Source organism: Pagrus major, chromosome 5 (genome assembly GCF_040436345.1).
Source record: "Pagrus major chromosome 5, Pma_NU_1.0".
In the NCBI taxonomy this organism is placed as follows: Eukaryota; Metazoa; Chordata; class Actinopteri; order Spariformes; family Sparidae; genus Pagrus; species Pagrus major.
Window position 1 is genome coordinate 8,252,135 of NC_133219.1, and position 18,922 is coordinate 8,271,056.

Consider the following 18,922-nt stretch of genomic DNA (forward strand, 5'->3'; position numbering starts at 1 on the left):
CTTTGCACAAAGCAGGGCTCTTTTCCCCCTCTGCCACAACCCCAATCATTCAAGGCTTGAGTGTGTGTTTGTTCACTAATCACAGCAAACCAAGGAAAGCACACCTTACAAAGTGGAATGACCTCAATTTATACAGCTGTTTGCAAGTTATTCCAATGTCAAAACAAAGACGAAAACAAAAAATCCTATGCATGAAATGTCTTGTGGGTCAAGATATATATACTTTGTAAGAAATTAATGCTATTGTAATTCCATTAATGTTTACACTACTTCCCCATAACATTCCTGTTAATACTTTATATACAAGAGCCCATATTCTGCATGACTATGGTGACTATGGTGTAATCTGAATAAAATGGTCTGATAGCATTCACAGGATAGGCTGATATACAACTGAGCACATCAACAAAAGACTATTCACTCTATCAGTAGCAGACATGGAGGTGAATCTCTTTGAATGAGACTTTCTGTACATACACACTCAAATCTCTCTAGTGTCTTGTTTTCTCTGCACAGCCACTCTACCGCCCCGTGGCAGCGATTCGCCCACCGGTAGCATCACACACTGTTCTATGTCTTGCTACTTCAGCTACAGCGATCATTAGATGATGATCAACAAACTATAATCAATAGTTTATAGTTATATAATAGTTTTTAAACAGGCTTCTCTCTGAGCTAACCCCATAGCTGTCTTCTACTTGATTCTGCCAGTTCAGTGGAATGTTTCTTGGTTTATCTCTGTATTTGTACATAGGTAGTGCATGCACTGGAAACATGTATGTTTGCAAAGAACTTTGCATGTAAAGATTTTGCAGAGAGTTTACACAGATCAATAAAATCTAATGAAACTGACAACTGTGTGAGCACTTATTAGATTAGATTTGTCTGTTTTACCTTTCTTGTCTTGTATAATCTTTAAATCATATCACACGTCAATGATATTGTTTGTGCATACTCCATGAATGAAAAATAATGTGAGTGTGACCTTCTCTGATTCATTATACTTGCACAACAGACAGGTGTTTATGGGATGAATTGTTGTCAAGTAATGTCTCTGTCTTTTACAATGCTCTACATGTAATCCTTCACATTCTTTATGATGCATATTTTTTTATATTTGCAAATAAAGAAACAAATAAAATGTGATGATCAGTAGAAACCATCACAGAAGATGACATCAAAATTAAAAAAACAAACTAATATCCCAGAAGCAGGGGCCCCCAAGAATACTGTAACTTTAATTTGACATGAGATCTTGTTTATTATTAAGCCTTTTTCTGTAACCTTTAACTAAGTATATTAACACGAATAAAAACAGAAAAAAATCCTTTAAATAGGGTCAACCACTATTATAATATAGATAATCAGGCTTAAGAATGCAGGAAAGTGCTGCTATTAGTTTAATTTTGTTTGATCAATATTTAGTGTAATAACATGATTTATTTAGTAACCAGGTGTAATTACAGCACTATGCTGTACTACCAGTCTATAAGCTTATGAACAATGTATCACTATCAATGCATATCTTATGCAGCAGGGCACACTGCTAACTCATCAGCCATTTTGACTTTCATTAATACTTCATTAATACTTAATATGAGAAACAAGAATTATTTATAACATATTTTACATTGCTGATTTACAGCTACAGTAAACATAATTGTATGTGTATTCACTGTTACAGATTTCCATGTTATTTTACAATAGAACAGTACATTTACAGTATATTGTTTTGTAATTTTATGGATTTGTTTTTTTTCTGTAGCTAAAATAAACAGAACAAATCCTTAAAATTACAGATTTTTTTTTTTTTCAGTCATACAATTGAAAAATGCAAAAAGTCATATGGGAAATAGAAAGTAGAACGCGCCCTGATGAATGCTGGGTGTTAGTAAAATGTTGTTGGTGCCATTATTCTGTACATATTTCAAACAAAAGGCTGAAGTCAGAATTTCTACCGTTTATTTGGCCACACCTCCGCCCGCATGGTTCCCATGTTAATCACCTCCTGCTGAATTCCTGGCAACTCCTACAGGTTGAGACCGTTGGTTGAGACAGCTCTGTGGGTTTTTTTTTTTTTTTTTAAATCTTAATGAAGATGTGGGTCACTTCCTTTGATTATTATAGGCAGATAAAATGACATGATCAGATGCGTGACAACTGTGGCCTCTGATTGGATTGTTGAAACGTTTAGAAATCCTGGCCAGACCGCACCCACAGATTTGCCTACAAAAATCTGCGAAAGTTCGGGGTGTCAGATATCGGTCGAGCCTCCGTTTGGGCAGACCAATAAGAAAACCGCTTAACCCGGAGGCACACATGCTTTCCATAGAGAGCCAGACACCTTTAAGTCTCCTGGTGCAGATATACACTGATGCTGCAAAGTAATCTGAAAGAATTTGTCCATTCAGACATTCACTCAGCTCGTCAACTGCTCTTTGGAATTGGATCACATTTTACACTGAGATGCAAAGCAGGTGCCTCCTTCAAGTTCTTCTCGCCTTATCATTGCTCATTTTATCCAAAGCACAGAATGTGATCGGATCAGATCCCTCCTGTGTCAGATCTAGTCCTGCCGAGGATGGACGGACGCGCGTCACGTTTCTGCGGCAGGACGCAGTCGGCGTGCGCTCCCTGTACCTCAGCCTGTGGTCCGAGGACACGCGCCTGCTATCATGTGAAGGAAATACAGATCCGGCCATCGTGGAGAGATACGGCGCTCTTTGCGACAGACGCGGCACGCAGGATCAAGAAATCAGGCAGAGGTTTAATATCAGTGCGCTGTTGGCTCCGGATGCTCCCTGCGCGCTCCTCTCCTCCAGCGCGCCAAAGTTCTCCAGGCGCGTAAGAAGAGATGGCACAGAGGGGAAGAGTCGGAGGAAACGCGCCTGGATTTTCCCAGGGACACTGTGGTGCGGCACTGGAAGCAAAGCTGCTAAATACGAGCAGTTAGGTGAGAATGAGAGATAATTCTTCATTTGTCTTATTTTTTTTTCCTTATTATTTTAGCGATTTTTCGGTAATATTTCGGGTTAGGTGAAAACAGATGGTTAATGGGTTCAACAGTAGTTCCCTAACCTCACCTTACCCAAACCCTCACTTCCACATGACATGTAGGTCTGTACAGTATGTCAACAGCCATCGGAAGTCGGGGCCCTTTGAAGGAATGTAAAATACAGACCCAAGGGGATTCTCAGGGGCCCTCTGCAGCCGAAATCCCCAAATCCCCCCTCCCCCCAGACACACCAAAGCAGATACAATTATTATAAAGAATTTATTATATATTTATTATACAATAACTATGAACTTCTCCATGAACATATTAAACAAAAGTCAACAGTGATCAAGAGCGATTTATTCTTATTTTGGTTAAAATATATTAAGATGACTTTTAAAGGTGCACTATGTAGTTTTGGGGAAGAGTTTTAATCAGATGAGAACGATCTTCATTGACTTCATTTGCCACCTTTCTAGCTTCAATCAGTGTTCTGGGGACCTTGTTTTCCTCTGAGAACAGCTTATTTATTCAGCGGTGGAATGTAATTTGTGTCATCACCTCATTAATATTGTAAATATTCAAATTCTGAGTTTGAATTTCTTGTCCAAAACTACATATCGCCCCTTTTACAGGTGCAATATGTAAGAATTCTAATTCAAGATGTTAAAAAAGTAACTTAAATTAAAAAAGAAATTAACAGAATATGAAGAAATAAAAGTTTTAACATTATGCCAAGTTGTTTATATACTGTGTCGCAGAGATGTTGACTGAATTTCAATCAGAAGAGACAAGTGAATGAAGAAAATAAAACGTTTATTATTATCAGAAAGTCTTTGGTGCTTAGACTCCACAGAGAAATTTTGTGTTCGAGGGGCATCTGCCCTGAGCAGCGGCATGTAGTTCAGACGCTGCTGCTGCTGGTGGTGGTGGTGGTGGTGTTTGATGACTCTGCTTAATCTGCAGACTGTAAGACTGAGCGCTGAAGGCAAGGCAAGTTTATTTGTATAGCACAATTCAGACACAAGGCAACTCAAAGTGCTTAACAGGCGCATACAAATTACATTAAAAGAAATTAAAAATTGCATTTAAAATAAATTAAGACAAGTAGGAAGTCATCAAAAAACTAAATATTAAAACAAGTTAAGCTAAAATAGAATAGGTTTAGACTAGAAAATAAAAGTCTGAAGGGGGAGGTGGAGTAGGACGCACAAAACAATCAGCATGAATGAACTAAAGGCAGAGAGAGGATCTTCTTTAAAAAGACAGCAGCGACATGATAGGCTAACAAGGAAGGTGTGTCGCTGTTACTATTGGATAGATGTCACCGGCTGATGTGAACAGCTGATTTCAATTGACAGCCCCAAATGATGAGGCAGGAAATTATGACTAAGCATTCACAAGAGGGTATGAGTAATAAACTAAAAGCCAAAGAATGCAGCAAAGTAGTCTTCCTGATTGACAACACTTCCACGATGCTCCGAGCTCAACTAATAGGACCACTAGCTGCACAGCTAACTGAGCTAACTAGCTAACAGCAGCTACTGTTCTCAGTGAGTTTGATTAAATTTATTTTTGTTGTAATTTTGATGAAGAGAGCATGCCACACATGCACACAACTCAAGAGGAATAGGACTAGAGTTAAAAATCTGTTGAAATTTTATAAAGTAGTCGCATCAAGAAGATGTGCCACAGTAGGTCCTTAATTTAAAGATCTGACAACCCATACATTTTTAATTTTTAAATAATTGTCTTAAAAGGGGCAATATTTAAGAAATGGCCACCTGTCAAAGGTGACTCCAATTAACCACTAAGGCAATGGTTTTGCTGGTGCCGCGTTTCTGGTGATGCATGTTGGTGTGATTGGCCACTAACTGCTGCTGTTGGTTGCTGCCGTTAGCTAATTAACTCAGTTAGCCGTGCAGCTACCAGTCAAGACTGTGGGCTTGGAGTGGTTTTACGTGACAGGATGTGCCGGGACTAGCTGGTTAGCATGCTAACTTCAGTAGACATCTCTGCGACACAATACATCTTTGTCATAATGTCAACACAATTATTTCATCACATTTTGTTGATGTTCATTTTTTAAGGTGTTTTAAATAAAAAAAGTTACATGTTGTACCTTTAAAGCTTTTGGAATTGATACCAGGGAAGTGTTAGCGGACTTGCTTCCTTGCAAAGTGTCCTCTGATTAATGACTTAATTCAAATCTTGTTCTCTTCCACAGGGATGTTTGAGCATGCAGACAGATGCTGCCGTGAGCACGACCACTGCCCGCATATCATCAAAGCATTAACTGTGAATTATGGAGTCTTCAACTCCAAATTCTTCACCGTCTCACACTGTGAATGTGACCAAAGGTGAGCCCCAGAATGCACACCCCAGGAATCTTACTCTGAGCTGGGATTCCAAGTATTCAGCGCCTCCAGTGAAACTACTATGACCAGTTATTCACACCTCCCCCAGACCCTTACACGTAATGCTCTGGCTAGTTGTATGGACGCTCAAGTAAGGATAGACCTGCTCCGAGGCTGAATTTATAAGTGTTGTGGAAATTCTTGCTCCTCTATGGAATGCTCTCATCATATGCTTTTGTCACTATGCCAGAGATGTAAACCGATTTAAGTCGAAGAACCTGGGGCCATATGATATTACTCTTCATCCAGGAGTAATAAATACAGCACTGCAATCAGCCCTCTGGAGACACTTTAGATGTCAAGAGTGAGCACGTTGCTGGCTATATTTGCGTTTGCAGGGCATTCCATTGCCACTACATTATCTAGTGGTGACAGGTGCATGTGTAATATGTTTGAACTCTTTGTGTTCATCCAGACATAACAGACACACATTTTAAGAATTCGCCTCCCAGATATAAGGCCTGTTGCTTGACCTTGTCTTGTCTTTTTCCTGCCTCTCACCAGATTTCGACAGTGCCTTAGTGGTGTCAATGATACCATCGCCAGCATGGTGGGCTACAGCTTCTTCAGCCTCCTGCAGGTTCCCTGCTTTGAGCTCAAACAGAAGAGGCGATGCACTGAGATGTACTGGTCGGGGATGTAAGAGAAGCACTGAGATTGTTGTTTGAAGCTTTAACTGCATATTGTCAGACACACAGAGGTGGAAAAAGTGCACACATTCTTTACTCAAGTAGAACTACTGATTCAACTTCTTTACTCAAGTAAAAGTAAGAAAGTACAGGCTCTGAAATGTAAAAGTGTAAAAGTAAAAAGTATCCCTCTGAAGGACATTTCTACCAGCCATTTCTGTGCAAAGTTAACTGAACCTCATGTCATATTAATGTAAATCAAACATAAAGCTAGAATCAGTAGGATTTGTCCGAAAGATAGTTGATTGTTGAGTTTCATTCCCAGGTTGTCAAATACTGACATTTTGGGTTGGTAAAGCGCCCCGAGTAGCAACAAACTGAGAAAAACTGAGAGAATCCAGGTAGAGGGCCGCAGGGTCTCTGCAGATACGAAACACGAACACACCTTTTCTCCCCATTCCAGTCTCCCTCTCTGTCTGTTTCCGTAATGCTATGTCTGCTGTGCATGATATGCACTTACAGGTTGAAATCAGTCTGGTGATGTTGGGAAGGTAGCGTGCAATGACGCAAAATAAAAATGATCGACAATTCCCCTCTAATGCATTAAAACTAAAGTAATGAGCCTGTTTTGAGAATGTAAGGAGCAGAAAGTACTGATATTTGAGATAAAATGTAAGGAGTAAAGGTTGTCAGAATAATAAATACAGATACCTGAAAGATCTACTTAAGCGCAGAACAAAGTATTTGTACTTCGTTAGTTCCCACCTCTGCAGAAACAACAGGAAGTACGAACCATAAAACAAGACTTTTGTTTAGTGGAACGTGCAAGTGCGGTTATATTGGAAGTTGGAGCTGCTGCTTGTAAAAACATGCCTGACAGTTTGCCAAACCTCACAAAATCATACGAGCCACTGTGCCACACCTCCGCTGTGTTTCCACAACTTTATCCTTCAGGTTACTACACAAAGGGTCTCACAAAAACGAGAAAGGATTAAAGCTTCACCTTTCTCTAGTACTGATAGTACTGCATTAACAAACTATACTATAATAAGAATAATTTAATATTGTGTGTTATTGAGAGATTCTTGAATTTCCAGTGTGTTGCTATAATTATCTGTCAAGGAAAGTACAAATTACAGCTGCTGTAAATTACAGACCTCACTTCACCAGAAATACAAATTGTACTTCTTCTTAGTTAAATAAATATGCAAGGAATGTTCTCTATATGTGGAATACAGCATACAGTTCCTTGTTTGTTTTCATGGCTTGGTTCTAACATGTATGTTTACTGTCTTTAGGTGCAAAAAGGCCGGTGAGGCTCCATATGCTGTCTTCAAGAAGCCCCTCCCTTACAACAGCACTAATGTTTCAAGCAAATATGAGGACAACACTGAAAGCAACGCATTAAATAGTACAGAGGGGCAGAGTGTAACTGAAAGCCCTGCGATCAGCCAACACACAAAGTCGCCCAAAACTGAACAACGATGTAGTTCCAAAGACCCACAACGAGGAGACACTTTGAAAGGCAGAAGGAGAAAGGGGAAAGGATGTAAAAGACACAGGAAGCTGTCCACAGTTGCACCCTCGCAAATACCCTCAATATCGAGGGCACACAACACTACTCCCTTAATGGACACCAGTCTTTTACGTGCCTCTAAAAATAGCACATTGATGCCAAACACAAAAAGAGCTGGAAAAAAGAAGAACACCAGAAAGGGCCAGAAAGCTCCACCACAGAAGACGACAAACTCTTACCCTCAAACAACATCTACAACACAGAAGCCAACAGCCATCACAGCGATGAACAAAACCACAAAAAGTCACAAAAAGGTTCCGACACGAAGTCCCTGTTGTGGATTCAGGACGCCTCTGAGAGGCGACACTTTTCAGCCTCACTGTAAAACTTGTCTAGAACAAAATACAACAACTCACATGGCAACTGTTCCACCCTCAACGACTACATACAGATTACCGGTCAAAGTGACAACGCACTCAACGGCATCACCCAAACGAGATGCTTGGAGCACAGTTACTTCTGCCACGCCGGCCACAACAAAACTAAAGAGAGCAGCCTCCACTGAGGTTGGCAAGCCAAAAAAGCAGACAGATTCCCATCTTCTGTGGAATAACACAAACCAGGAGCCCATGAGAGGAACCAAGGCCCCAAACACGCATTCAGTGAGGAGCCTTAAACCAAATAGTGCGTTACATAATTTGACAGGTGAGTGTATGCAGCTGCTGACCCCATGACATCTGCTGGGGCATTTTGCAGCATATAAGGCCTCTATTCATGTAACTTATCTAAACTGAACGTTTAAGCACCTGTTACTCTGGCTGGTCCCATCTGAGCTGATAATGTTTGAAATTTAGCACTTGAATTTAGAATTTAACAATAAATTGCAACACTATTAATGAATTACAAACATTTTATAAGTGAGTAGGCAAGTTTCAAATTAATGATAGACAAAAAGAGAAAAATATCAATATCAAAGCTATTTATTTATTATGATTTACAGTGAACAATGCTGCCACTATGGAAAGGTAATAATAAAGGCTCTAGCTATGCCCCCTACAGGCGACACAGGAGGCTACATTTTCACCACTGATGATTGCTTGTGCTGAAAAATTCTGAAAGTAAAATAAGAGTGTTAAGCTTTTGTGAAGTAACATCAGTGGGTGCTCTTTGTTCATTTATGACACAACTATCCTCCTGCAGACAATCAGCTGCTGTGCAGAAGCCTCAAACATCTGGACGAATGCAAATATAAAATCCCTCCTTTGGAGAAGAAGTATGATCTGCAGAACATGGAGCCAAAGACTGCCTACCACTGTGACTGCACCAGCCGGTAACATGACAGCATTTCTTTGCATTTCTGTCTATTATTTTTTATATGTTTACATATGCAGCTGTGCAAGTCCGATAAAAAAAGCATTTTTTCTGAATTTATAATCATTCAAATATGTGCCAGGGACATGATTTACAAAGGATTATAGTTGCATAAGTGAAGCAAATATTTGTATTCAGTCCTTGTTTTATATTTAAAGGGGCTTTTAGTGTAACTCAGCCAAATTGCTCTCATTCCATCTTCCCAACTTGGTACTTCTTGCTTTGTGTTTTGTCCACAATAGCTCAACATAACACTATTCTCAACCATGGAAACAGCTTCACAGCCGGCCAAGGAAATACAAGCCTTATTACAAAGCAGTCCAAACTAAAAGCTACGACCCCAATAATCCATTATGACTTTGTTTTGCATTCTTGAGCTACTTCAAGGTTTAACCTGCAGGTTGCAGTAAGATGAAGTAACCTAGGCAACTTTGAGTAAAATGAGAAGTCGTGTTGAAGGTCTAAATGAAGCAGAGGAGGGTGTTTTTTCTTTCTGTTGAAAGAACATTGTTCAGGCTCTTATTGTGGTGGCCAATGGAATGAGTTATAAAGTTTCCTCCAGCAGACTTTCTATAGTCTCTACAACAATTAAGGGGTCCTACTATAATAATAGACTGGAGTTGTATTTGCCAAAAACCATGAAAATAGGACCAAGGTTATGGAATAACTTCTATTCTTTTGTTTTCTCGTTGCACCTATTAAACATGCCTTTCTCATAGAACACACTGTGACTTGTTATAGTAGGAAACACTGATGTGACTAATATATTTAATGACATCTTGCTGGTGATATTTTGACATGTCACAGCAGGATAAGCTGCAGATCAATGACATGGCTAATGTAACCGTTAAAGGAGTGGTTCATCATTTTTCAATTCTGCCTGAAAACAATTGTCAAGTATCCAAAGATTAGTTAGTTACAGTTAAAGGATGTATCCACAGTTTCCACAGTATAGTTCAGGTGCCAATATGATCAATGAAACAGGTTTTGCTTGCCGTAGGCCTAATCATTCCTTCTGTTAATACTAGATCCCTTTCTAAAGCGCTTGTGTGTGTAGTTGATGGGAGACAAAAAATGTACTCCAAAGAGTATTTGAATTTTACATCTGTTTACATCTGAGATCAAAACCAAAGTTACTGTCTTTATCGAGTAACATTCCCCCTTTGTGTTTCCCTGTTGAGCAGCAGTGGAGGAACAGGAACAAAAAGAGGGAATTTTGTAGAATAAAGGTTTGAGATTTGGACGATATTCACTTAATTTGTAAAATATCTTCCCAATGCACTTCAGTGCAAGTGATGAGGAACAAAATCCACAGTAAAATGTAAAACTTTATCAGGCTTCAGCCATCTGAGTTACAAAAATTAAGTGAATATCGTTTTTTGTTTGCACAAAATAGTTTTAACTTGACTAATGATGAACCACTCCTTCAACAGTTCCAGAGCCATGTCATTGATCTGCAGCTTATCCTGCTGTGACATGTCAAAGTATAAACAGCTAACGGCTACACTTGATTAATCAAAGCCACCACTGAAGTAAACAACACGTGTTTCCTGCTGTGACAAGTCACAATGGGCACCTTGAACCAATACTTTAAATGTAACTAGGTCATCTTGTGTGTAACTCGTTCTGCTGCCAAAAAAATCAATCTGATGACCTGAAGCTAAAATAGCCATTTCATCCATCATTAAAGTACAGTTCAGCCCAAAAATGTGAAATACATATATTTTCCTCTTACCTGTACTGCCCTACAAAGACAAAATGCAGTAACTACATATTTAGTCAAAATTTGTAAATGATTTATTCCAAACAGCATGTCAAATGTGCAGTTGAGACAATATGACTAGCACTAAACCAGTCAATAGCCTACACAGCTAGCTAAAGCAAGAGAGCCAAGTCATGCTGAAGCTAGCTAGAGATAGCCACAGCTAGCCATGACTGATGCCAACTGACTTTTAAATAAATTGATAGATGTGTCCATTTCAGTGGACTAACATCTTGGTAAATTAGTTCGTTATCCCACATGAATAAGGAAGAAGCTAAATTCAGAGAACGATATGTATTTTGTATTTGAGGGGGGAATGTCCCTTTAATGTTCAATACATTAATACACCTGTGTTTGCTCCTGTAAATCTGGTAAGCCACTGTGAAAAAGGCCTATCATTTTTCCAGTGTACATATGATTATAGATTGCATCTCATATCACTCTGTGAGACACTCTCAACACTTACCCTGAGGCTGCAGCAGCATGTATGTTGTGATTACTCATTTCTGCATGCAGCATGTTATAAAAAAGGAGGAAGGCCTGCCCCCACAGGCAGTTTTCTCTTTCTTTGTCTGTATCGCTCTGTCTGAGTCACTCACTAATGCATAAGCATTACTCTATATTGTTTAATTCCTGCCTTGTTTCACACTATATATCTGTTTGTAAGGTCGTAAATGTCCTCTGCTTGTCTTTTTGTCAATTTTACAGCTTGGCTCTTCAGATTGAAAGCTTCAAGCAACCCAGCACCCTCCCTGCACTGCTGATGGATTTCGTCTCTCAGAACTGCTTTAAATTGCCAAAGAAGAAAGAATGCCACAGCAGAAAAAGGTTTTAAACTCTGATACGATTAGTCATGTTAATCTCAGACAACTTTTGGGTCTCAGCGGTGCCAGTCTTCTGTTTTATGTGTTAAATCAGTTTGCTTGTATAATAGATTATTAGTTTGTGTCTCTGTTTCTGATTTTTTTTTTTTTATATGTTTCTTTTCTAGCTGTTCTGGAGGCTTCGCTAAAGCCTCTGACCTACTTCAAGCACTTAAGAAGATAGAGGAAAAAGGCACTGCAGGGGTGCGAAATACAGGCAATGGCAGAAAAAGAGGGATTCCTGTACGTCTTTATAAGCGGTGCCTAAGGCTGGAGAGAGAAGCTGATATTATGGCACGTCTCACATGATTATAGACTAAGCTGCTATGTGCAGCAACAATGAATTTCATAGGCTTTACATTTCATGCATTTCTTCTTCTCTTTGATGGTGTAAAATGGCACTGTGTTGAAAATGTTCAAGGAATATTGTGGGATGTGTACCATGGTTTTAAATTTAGCATATTTATAAGAACTGTAACACAAAAGTGGAATCCATCAGATTGTATATTGGAAAAGTAATAAAATCATTTATTTTTTCTTTCTGTTTGGATCTAGTGATTGATTTGAAATAATGTGTCAGGGGCATTTCTCACAAATGATCTCAGTGCGGTATCTGCACTGCATATTGATTAAGAGAGGAAAAATAATGCCTTCCAAAACAACCCACAGTCTGCCAGGTATCATTATCTTAAATGGTTAATTTTACAACTACAAAAATGATGAATCATTATTGGAAACATTTGCTTGTTACATACGTATCTCTCATTTTGCAATAAATCATACAGAAGTATATATTTTTTTACTATATTTATAAAACATCCCTGATCCAAAGACATTTTAAGCACTGAAACCAGCTCGATGTACACTCCAACTGCCCTTTGATTTCATAACCTCCAGTGCTTACAATGTGTTGCATCAGTGTTGTTATACATGCATTCTCATTTACAAGGTATATGACTGATGGGATTTTTGTTTGAAATAAATTCAAAGATCCATTCTGTCAACTAGACCAGGGGTTTGTCAGGCAAAGGCCCCCTGAGCTAAAAAAGAGATGGCGAAGGGACCCCCTGTTACATATATTGCATACAATTCTGACGCATATTAAACTGGACCTGCAATAATGTGTAGGGCAGTCTGTAGTGCCACGTATTTACAAATTGGCAGTAGTTAGTATAGTAGCATGGCTAATGTTAGGCACATTAGCCTCACCCTCTTCAACTTCTCAAGTGGTTTCTGAGGTGGAGAGTATGTCAGAGTCTCCTGATAGGTTACAAATCGATCCATCGATCCAAGAATGTCTGTACACTTGGGATAATAATACAGATACAGTACAGCAGTTAACTGATTAGTTTGCCATCACTGATAGGTGCCGCACAGTGATTTAGCATACGGTTAGTTAAGCTTGCTTACATGATTGCACAAGACACCATGGGTAGACTATCATCAATGTTGTGTAAAGTATACTGTTTTTTGGGGGTTTTTTTGGGGTTTTTTTGTCGTTGTTTTTCTTTTTTTGCTAATCCATGTTAATGTGCATTTTCAGACACATATAGATTTAAAACAAACAAACAAAAAGTTTATAAAACGTTTATTTAAAAACTATAGTTAAACAATAGTTTGGCCCTACAGTAACTCCCCCAAAATGCCACCAAGGTTTTAGGAAGTCAATTTTGACAATGATTCCATATTTATATACATTAAGGTCGGAAATTCTTAAACCACCAGCATTTGTTTCGAATTTAGTACTTTTTTATAATTACAAATGATGATATAAACCTAACAATAGGAGTGAAAAGATGAATCTTAGAAAAATATTAATGAATTTTAGAATACCTTAGTATTTTGTATTTGCCCCCATTAACTTTATTAATGGCATACACTTTGCTGCCCTTTCTACCCTTATTGTTGGGCTTATATTATCATTTGTAATGAAAAAAAAAGGTATGCAAATTTAGAAGTATTTTCAGTAGTGGTCTCTTTATAAGACCCTACTGTATATAAGATATATTTATATGAATAAAATGTTAAAGAATTTGAAAATATTTTTCCTATTTTTGTTTTGCCTTCACCTATTTATATGTTTATGGGATTATAATAGTCAATTAAACTAGAGGCCAAAGTCACCTGTAGATACCCATGCTCCTTGGTGCACCTAAAAATTCAACTTAAATTGATATTTATTAAAGAAGGAGAACATTAAATCACACATATCAAAATGTCATAATTCATACTGGTCTGATATTCAATTGCCTAATTATAGGATACAGCAAGCAGGTAAGCATTTATTCTTATATAGCACCTTTCACAGACACCAGTCACAAAGTGCTTCACAGTCAAACAAAGTAAAAATGAAATAAAAATAACAAATAGATAAAAATACAAGATAAAATACCACATAAAATGTAGAGGGAGAGCTGATAAAACACCGGAGTAAAATATAAAAAATAATAATATTCTACCCAAATGCCTGTCTAAAAAAGAAGGTTTTTAAATGCTTTTTAAAAGTCCACGGAATCCAGAGATCTCAAGCATGCTGGGAGTCTATTCCAAAGCTTGGGGGCTGCTGACTGAAAGAAGCGATCACCCCGAGTCTGGAGATGTGACCGAGGGGCACTAAGAAAACCCTGGTTGGAGGACCTAAGGGCTGCATTTGAAGTCTAGAGGTATAGAAGGTCACTTTACAGGAAGCCAGTGCAAGGAAGTTGGTGTAATATGTGACCATCTATTGGATTGTGTCAGGAGCCTGGCAGCAGCATTTTGGACGGTTTGTAGGCAGTGGAATGAGGATATGCTTAGGCTGGTGAGGAGAGAATTGCAGTTATTTGGCTATGTTTCTTAAGATGAAAAAAGCATGATTAGGTCAGCGTCTTAATGTAGGCATCAAAGCACATGGAATGGTCAAAGATTACACCAAGATTATGGAGACTGGATTTATAGGATGACGATAGGGAACCAAGTTTGTGCCTAATATCTGTCTGGAGGTTTTCAGGAGCAACAATCAAAACTTCAGTTTTGTCTGCATTTAGCTGCAGAAAATTATTGGCTTTCCAGGATAGATAGTTTATGTGGTTTAAATGAGAAATGCAGCTGGATGTCATCAGCATATAAATATTGCGAAATGTTGCATAAATTGCTGATTATCTGCCCAAGGGGCAACATGTATAAGGACAATGACATAGGCCCCAAAACTGTTCCCTGGGCACTGCATGGCATAGCAGCAGAGTCAGACAGGAAGTCACCCACAGAGACTGACATAGTTCTATCTATGAGATAGGAGGAGAACCACTCTAATGCAGTCCTGGAAATGCCAACCAGATGTCTTAACTCACGGATTAAAATTTGGTGATTAACAGTGTCAAATGCTGGGCTAAGATCTAATAAAGCCAAAACTGAACAATAACCAGCATCTGCAGCCATTAAAATGTCATTAGACACTCTGAAGAGAGCTGTTTCTGTACAATGTAGTTTATGGAAACCAGATTGAAACTTATAAAACATCCTGTGATGCTCCAGTGTTTGAACAATTTGTTTTTTGACAACCTTTGCAACAAAGGTTGGACAATAACCTGCTTAAAATGACTTGGGACACATCCTGATAAAAAAGCAAGGTTACAAATATTAGTAATGCACGGTCCAATTGTGTTAAAAACTTTTTAAAGCAAAGCAGTGGGTAGGATATCAGAAGTGCTTGAGGATGGTTTCATTTCACCTAGCAAGGCCGCTATATTACCTATGGACACAGAAGACAGAGAGGTTAAGATGGATGGGCTGGAAACACCATCAGTGAGAGGACTGGATGAGGGTGAGATATTTGCCCTGATGTCAGCAGGTGACTATGACTTCCAATCACCCATCCTACTTTAAGTTTTTATAAAATGGCTTAACATAATCTCTAAACTAGATAATAATCGCCCTTGTCTTTCTAAAACAATGCTAAATTGTGCTGTTAGTATCCACAATGAACTCATGAATTCTTGACAGCTTTTATTCTGGGCCGCGGTGCATGCTGGGAGCAGCTAGTTGGCCTTGGAAACATGGCGTCGCACTGACAGCTGGGAGACTCTTGTTATCTTCTCCAGCCACTGACAGACCGGCTGGGCCGTTAGCGAAGCTGTCTGCGTCCTGAATTTAACTGTGAAATGAGCTTACTACGGATGCAGTCGTCGTCCTGAAAAGGTTGTCGTTTTGACGGTACGGTGCAATAACGGATTTAGTACGGGTGTCACGCCCACTCTGCTCGGTAACGTTATAACGATACCGTACGGTAAGTTAGCTAACGAAGCCAGACAGCTAGCAGCCACTGTTAGCACGACACGACCACCCATGATATGTGAAGAGGACCTGCCTCTACTGTCTGCTCCCTGCTTGGCTGTCTTCCGTTTGCTTGCACCTAACTAGTACAGTCTGCCCTGACAAGCACCATCGGCAGATAAAACGGCGACAGTCACGGCAGTTATGTTATTGTAGCTCGCTAGCAGGCTAGCTAGGGCGTTTCTGTCATTCTGTCACTGAATTTTTAATGTTCGACCCCTTTGGCATCACTGTCGGAGGAGAGAGCGATGGGCTCCGGGGCTGTAGATTCGTCCCAGTGGCTTTCGGTGAAGGAGGAGACCATTTTCCTCCACGACGGACTCATTCGGGTCACAGATCTGGCCGAACTGCCCAGCGAAATTGGAGTGTCGGAGCAGGGGGACACCGAGCAAGAGGTGGGTGAAAGCCATCCACACACACACGCACACACACACACACAAAGGTTTATATATAGAAACACACGCTCACAGCTAAGATAACGGTGTGTTTTGTGTCTGTTAATGTCAAACTGTATTTTCACTGTAAGCTGCATCAACACCCTTGCTGATAACGCTAACGCTTGCAAGTTTCCTGCCCTACATGTTACTGACCTGCTGTCAAGGAAGCAGCCGTTGTCAACTCACTTCCTGTCATTCCCTTAAAAATCGAAGTCATTCAAACCGACCTGCTGTAATCTAATCAGAAATGCAGCCATGTCTCGCGGTTATTATTAGATTATATGGTCACACAGTGATCTTCTAATAGCACGTGCAAACGATGTGATGTATGATTTGCTATCTAAAATTGCATTCAAATAACTCAATGTGCATGTGAGGTGGCGCACACATTTCACCTCGGGTACCTCAGGTGTCAAGTTGCACAGCCTCAACTTGATTAGTATTGCCAGTGCAGCAGCTTTCCCATGCAGACAACTTCTCAAATTGCAACAAACAGTTAAGTATTTCTTTTGGGGCTACAAATGGCAGTGTGGAGCCCAGTGTTTTCTGTAACAAAATGTAGGTTTATGTCATTTGATGATCCACAGACTTCTGATGATTAAAGATAGTAGAACTATAGCTACATTACTTAATCGCAAGTGTTTTGTGGTTACAGTCAAGTGTAGCCTACTCAACAGTGGTCATTGTAAAATGCTATCATGATCAATGGCCTGTATTTTTGTTCTCTGAACACCAAAAAGCAATGTTAGGTTAGAGTCTCAGTGTGAAACAGTCGGTATTTAGGTTTAATGTGCTTTAGTATAGAGTGTTTTTAATGTTTTTCATTGGAAGGTATGCTTTTATTTTGAAGGTAAAACCTAGAAACCGGACGTGCCTATGTTGTTTGATGCAGAGACTTTACAGTGATGCAGATGGAAACTTCAACATAATGATGTTACATTCTAGATATTTCGGTATTCTATTATGTATTAAAGGTAAAACTACTAGTATCCATCACTATGTAAAGTACATCAATAGTTATGTTAGTCAGTCACTATATGGGTAGTACTGTAATCCCATTGGTATGTGTCATCAGCCTTAATTTAACCAATGTGTATGAAATAACGTGTGGTTTATCCAACAGATACATGTGTCGTGTATCCTATTTTACCTTTACAAAAAGTTCACACCTGATTCCCATTTCACAACAATATCTAGGTTAATTTCCGGTGTTTTGTGTCCACTGAATTTTAACCAAAAGGCATGCATATGAATTTGTGGCGCAGATGCACAAATATCTTTTTAAAATAATTATTTGGAAAATATTTACATTTTTCAAGCATCAATGTTCAAGTCAAGTCAATACAATTCAACTTATATACCCCGAAATCACAAATCACATTGCTTAGTGGGCTTTACAATCTGTACAGTGAACAACATCCTCTGTCCTTAGACCCTCGATTTGAGTAAGAAAAAAAAACCCTCAAAAAATCCCTTGTAGGAGGGATCCCTCTCCCAGACAGACATGGACAGACATGCAATAGATGTCACGTGTACAGACCAACATCACAGAGCATATAGATACAATGACAAAATATCTGACACAAGCACATTACAAAATATATGTGAAGAATGTGGATCCGAGGATGATTGAACAGGCCAAGGTGTCGCCAAGTGCTGCCTAAGACACATGACCTCCTGTCCTCTATGGTGACCTGGAAGAAGATAGGCCACACAAGACAATTAACAAAAATATATCAAAATGTATACAGGTTGTGATCAAAAAGTACAGATATATTATATTCAAGGTTGATTTAATGGTCATTATAGAAGACAGGGTTGCATAATGAAATGAGAGGTTGTACTTCTTTGTAGTTCCTATATAACATATACATAAACACGAATACACCCAGGAAATAATTCTTCGGTGGATTATAAAATTTGCGTCTGAGTGAATGTCAACAGCAGCAACAAGATGATGATGATATTGCTTGCAGCTTCACCCCCCCCCCCACCCACCCACCCACCCACCCACCCCACAAAAAAAACAAAAAACAATTAATTTCCTAATATCCCAACACATGGGGTTGTTTTCGGATATGTTATTACAGTAGTGAAGCTCATAGCTGTATGTTGGGAGAAATGACATGTTGGCACAGTTCCACACTTGGTAGTGGGGAATGTTTTTTACTCATGGAGTATGCTGAGATTGGTGTAAGGCTTTTGTGCACATCAATAGACACTGCCTGCTTGATTTAACTTTTACAATATACTGTGTGGTGCATTCAACTGTGCTAATTCAGCTGGTTATATTACTGCAGCATAACCTCTTCTGTCCTAACCTATTGACCAAGTTCTTAACTGGAGCTAAATATAATGTTAGTTGCCCTTCCCCAGTCCAATACCACATCATATTCAGTTTTATTTTTCGGACTCTAATCAGCAATCTGTTCTGTTTTTAGTGTTGGAGACAGAACAGCTGCAGATGGCTCCTTTACTATTCAGCCATCAGCCACATGCTGTTTATTTTGTCTGATAGAAGTATATTAAAGCATATGTTCAATCAGCAGCTTCCACAGATGACAAACCACTGGTTAATTAATGACTGTGAACGGGCTGAGCTGTATTTGACCCCTCACCCT

At 39.2% G+C, this 18,922-nt stretch overlaps 2 protein-coding genes across 2 annotated transcripts in view; both read left to right on the plus strand.

Moving 5' to 3' along the window:
• Positions 1 to 2,466: 2,466 nt before the first annotated feature.
• Positions 2,467 to 8,891, plus strand: LOC140995472 (group 3 secretory phospholipase A2-like). Its single transcript, XM_073465473.1, has 5 exons — positions 2,467 to 2,953; positions 5,223 to 5,355; positions 5,917 to 6,051; positions 7,340 to 7,452; positions 8,758 to 8,891. Exons 1-5 carry the CDS (start codon positions 2,467 to 2,469, stop codon positions 8,889 to 8,891), a joined length of 1,002 nt encoding a protein of 333 aa, XP_073321574.1.
• Positions 8,892 to 15,982: 7,091 nt separating this feature from the next.
• LOC140995816 (probable E3 ubiquitin-protein ligase HECTD4) overlaps positions 15,983 to 18,922 on the plus strand; it is a 40,938-nt gene continuing 37,998 nt past the window's right edge. The window contains exon 1 of the mRNA XM_073465930.1: positions 15,983 to 16,259. Within this exon, the coding sequence (XP_073322031.1) occupies positions 16,113 to 16,259 (147 nt within the window). The 5' untranslated portion in view covers positions 15,983 to 16,112. The remainder of the gene's footprint in view (positions 16,260 to 18,922) is intronic.

Excerpts from the sequence above, each read along its gene's own strand:
- LOC140995472 (XM_073465473.1), top strand. The coding sequence starts at position 2,467 with ATGCAAAGCAGGTGCCTCCTTCAAGTTCTTCTCGCCTTATCATTGCTC. Across the intron at positions 2,954-5,222 it reads TGCTAAATACGAGCAGTTAG|GGATGTTTGAGCATGCAGAC; the intron begins GTGAGAATGAGA and ends TCTCTTCCACAG. Across the intron at positions 6,052-7,339 it reads GAGATGTACTGGTCGGGGAT|GTGCAAAAAGGCCGGTGAGG; the intron begins GTAAGAGAAGCA and ends TACTGTCTTTAG.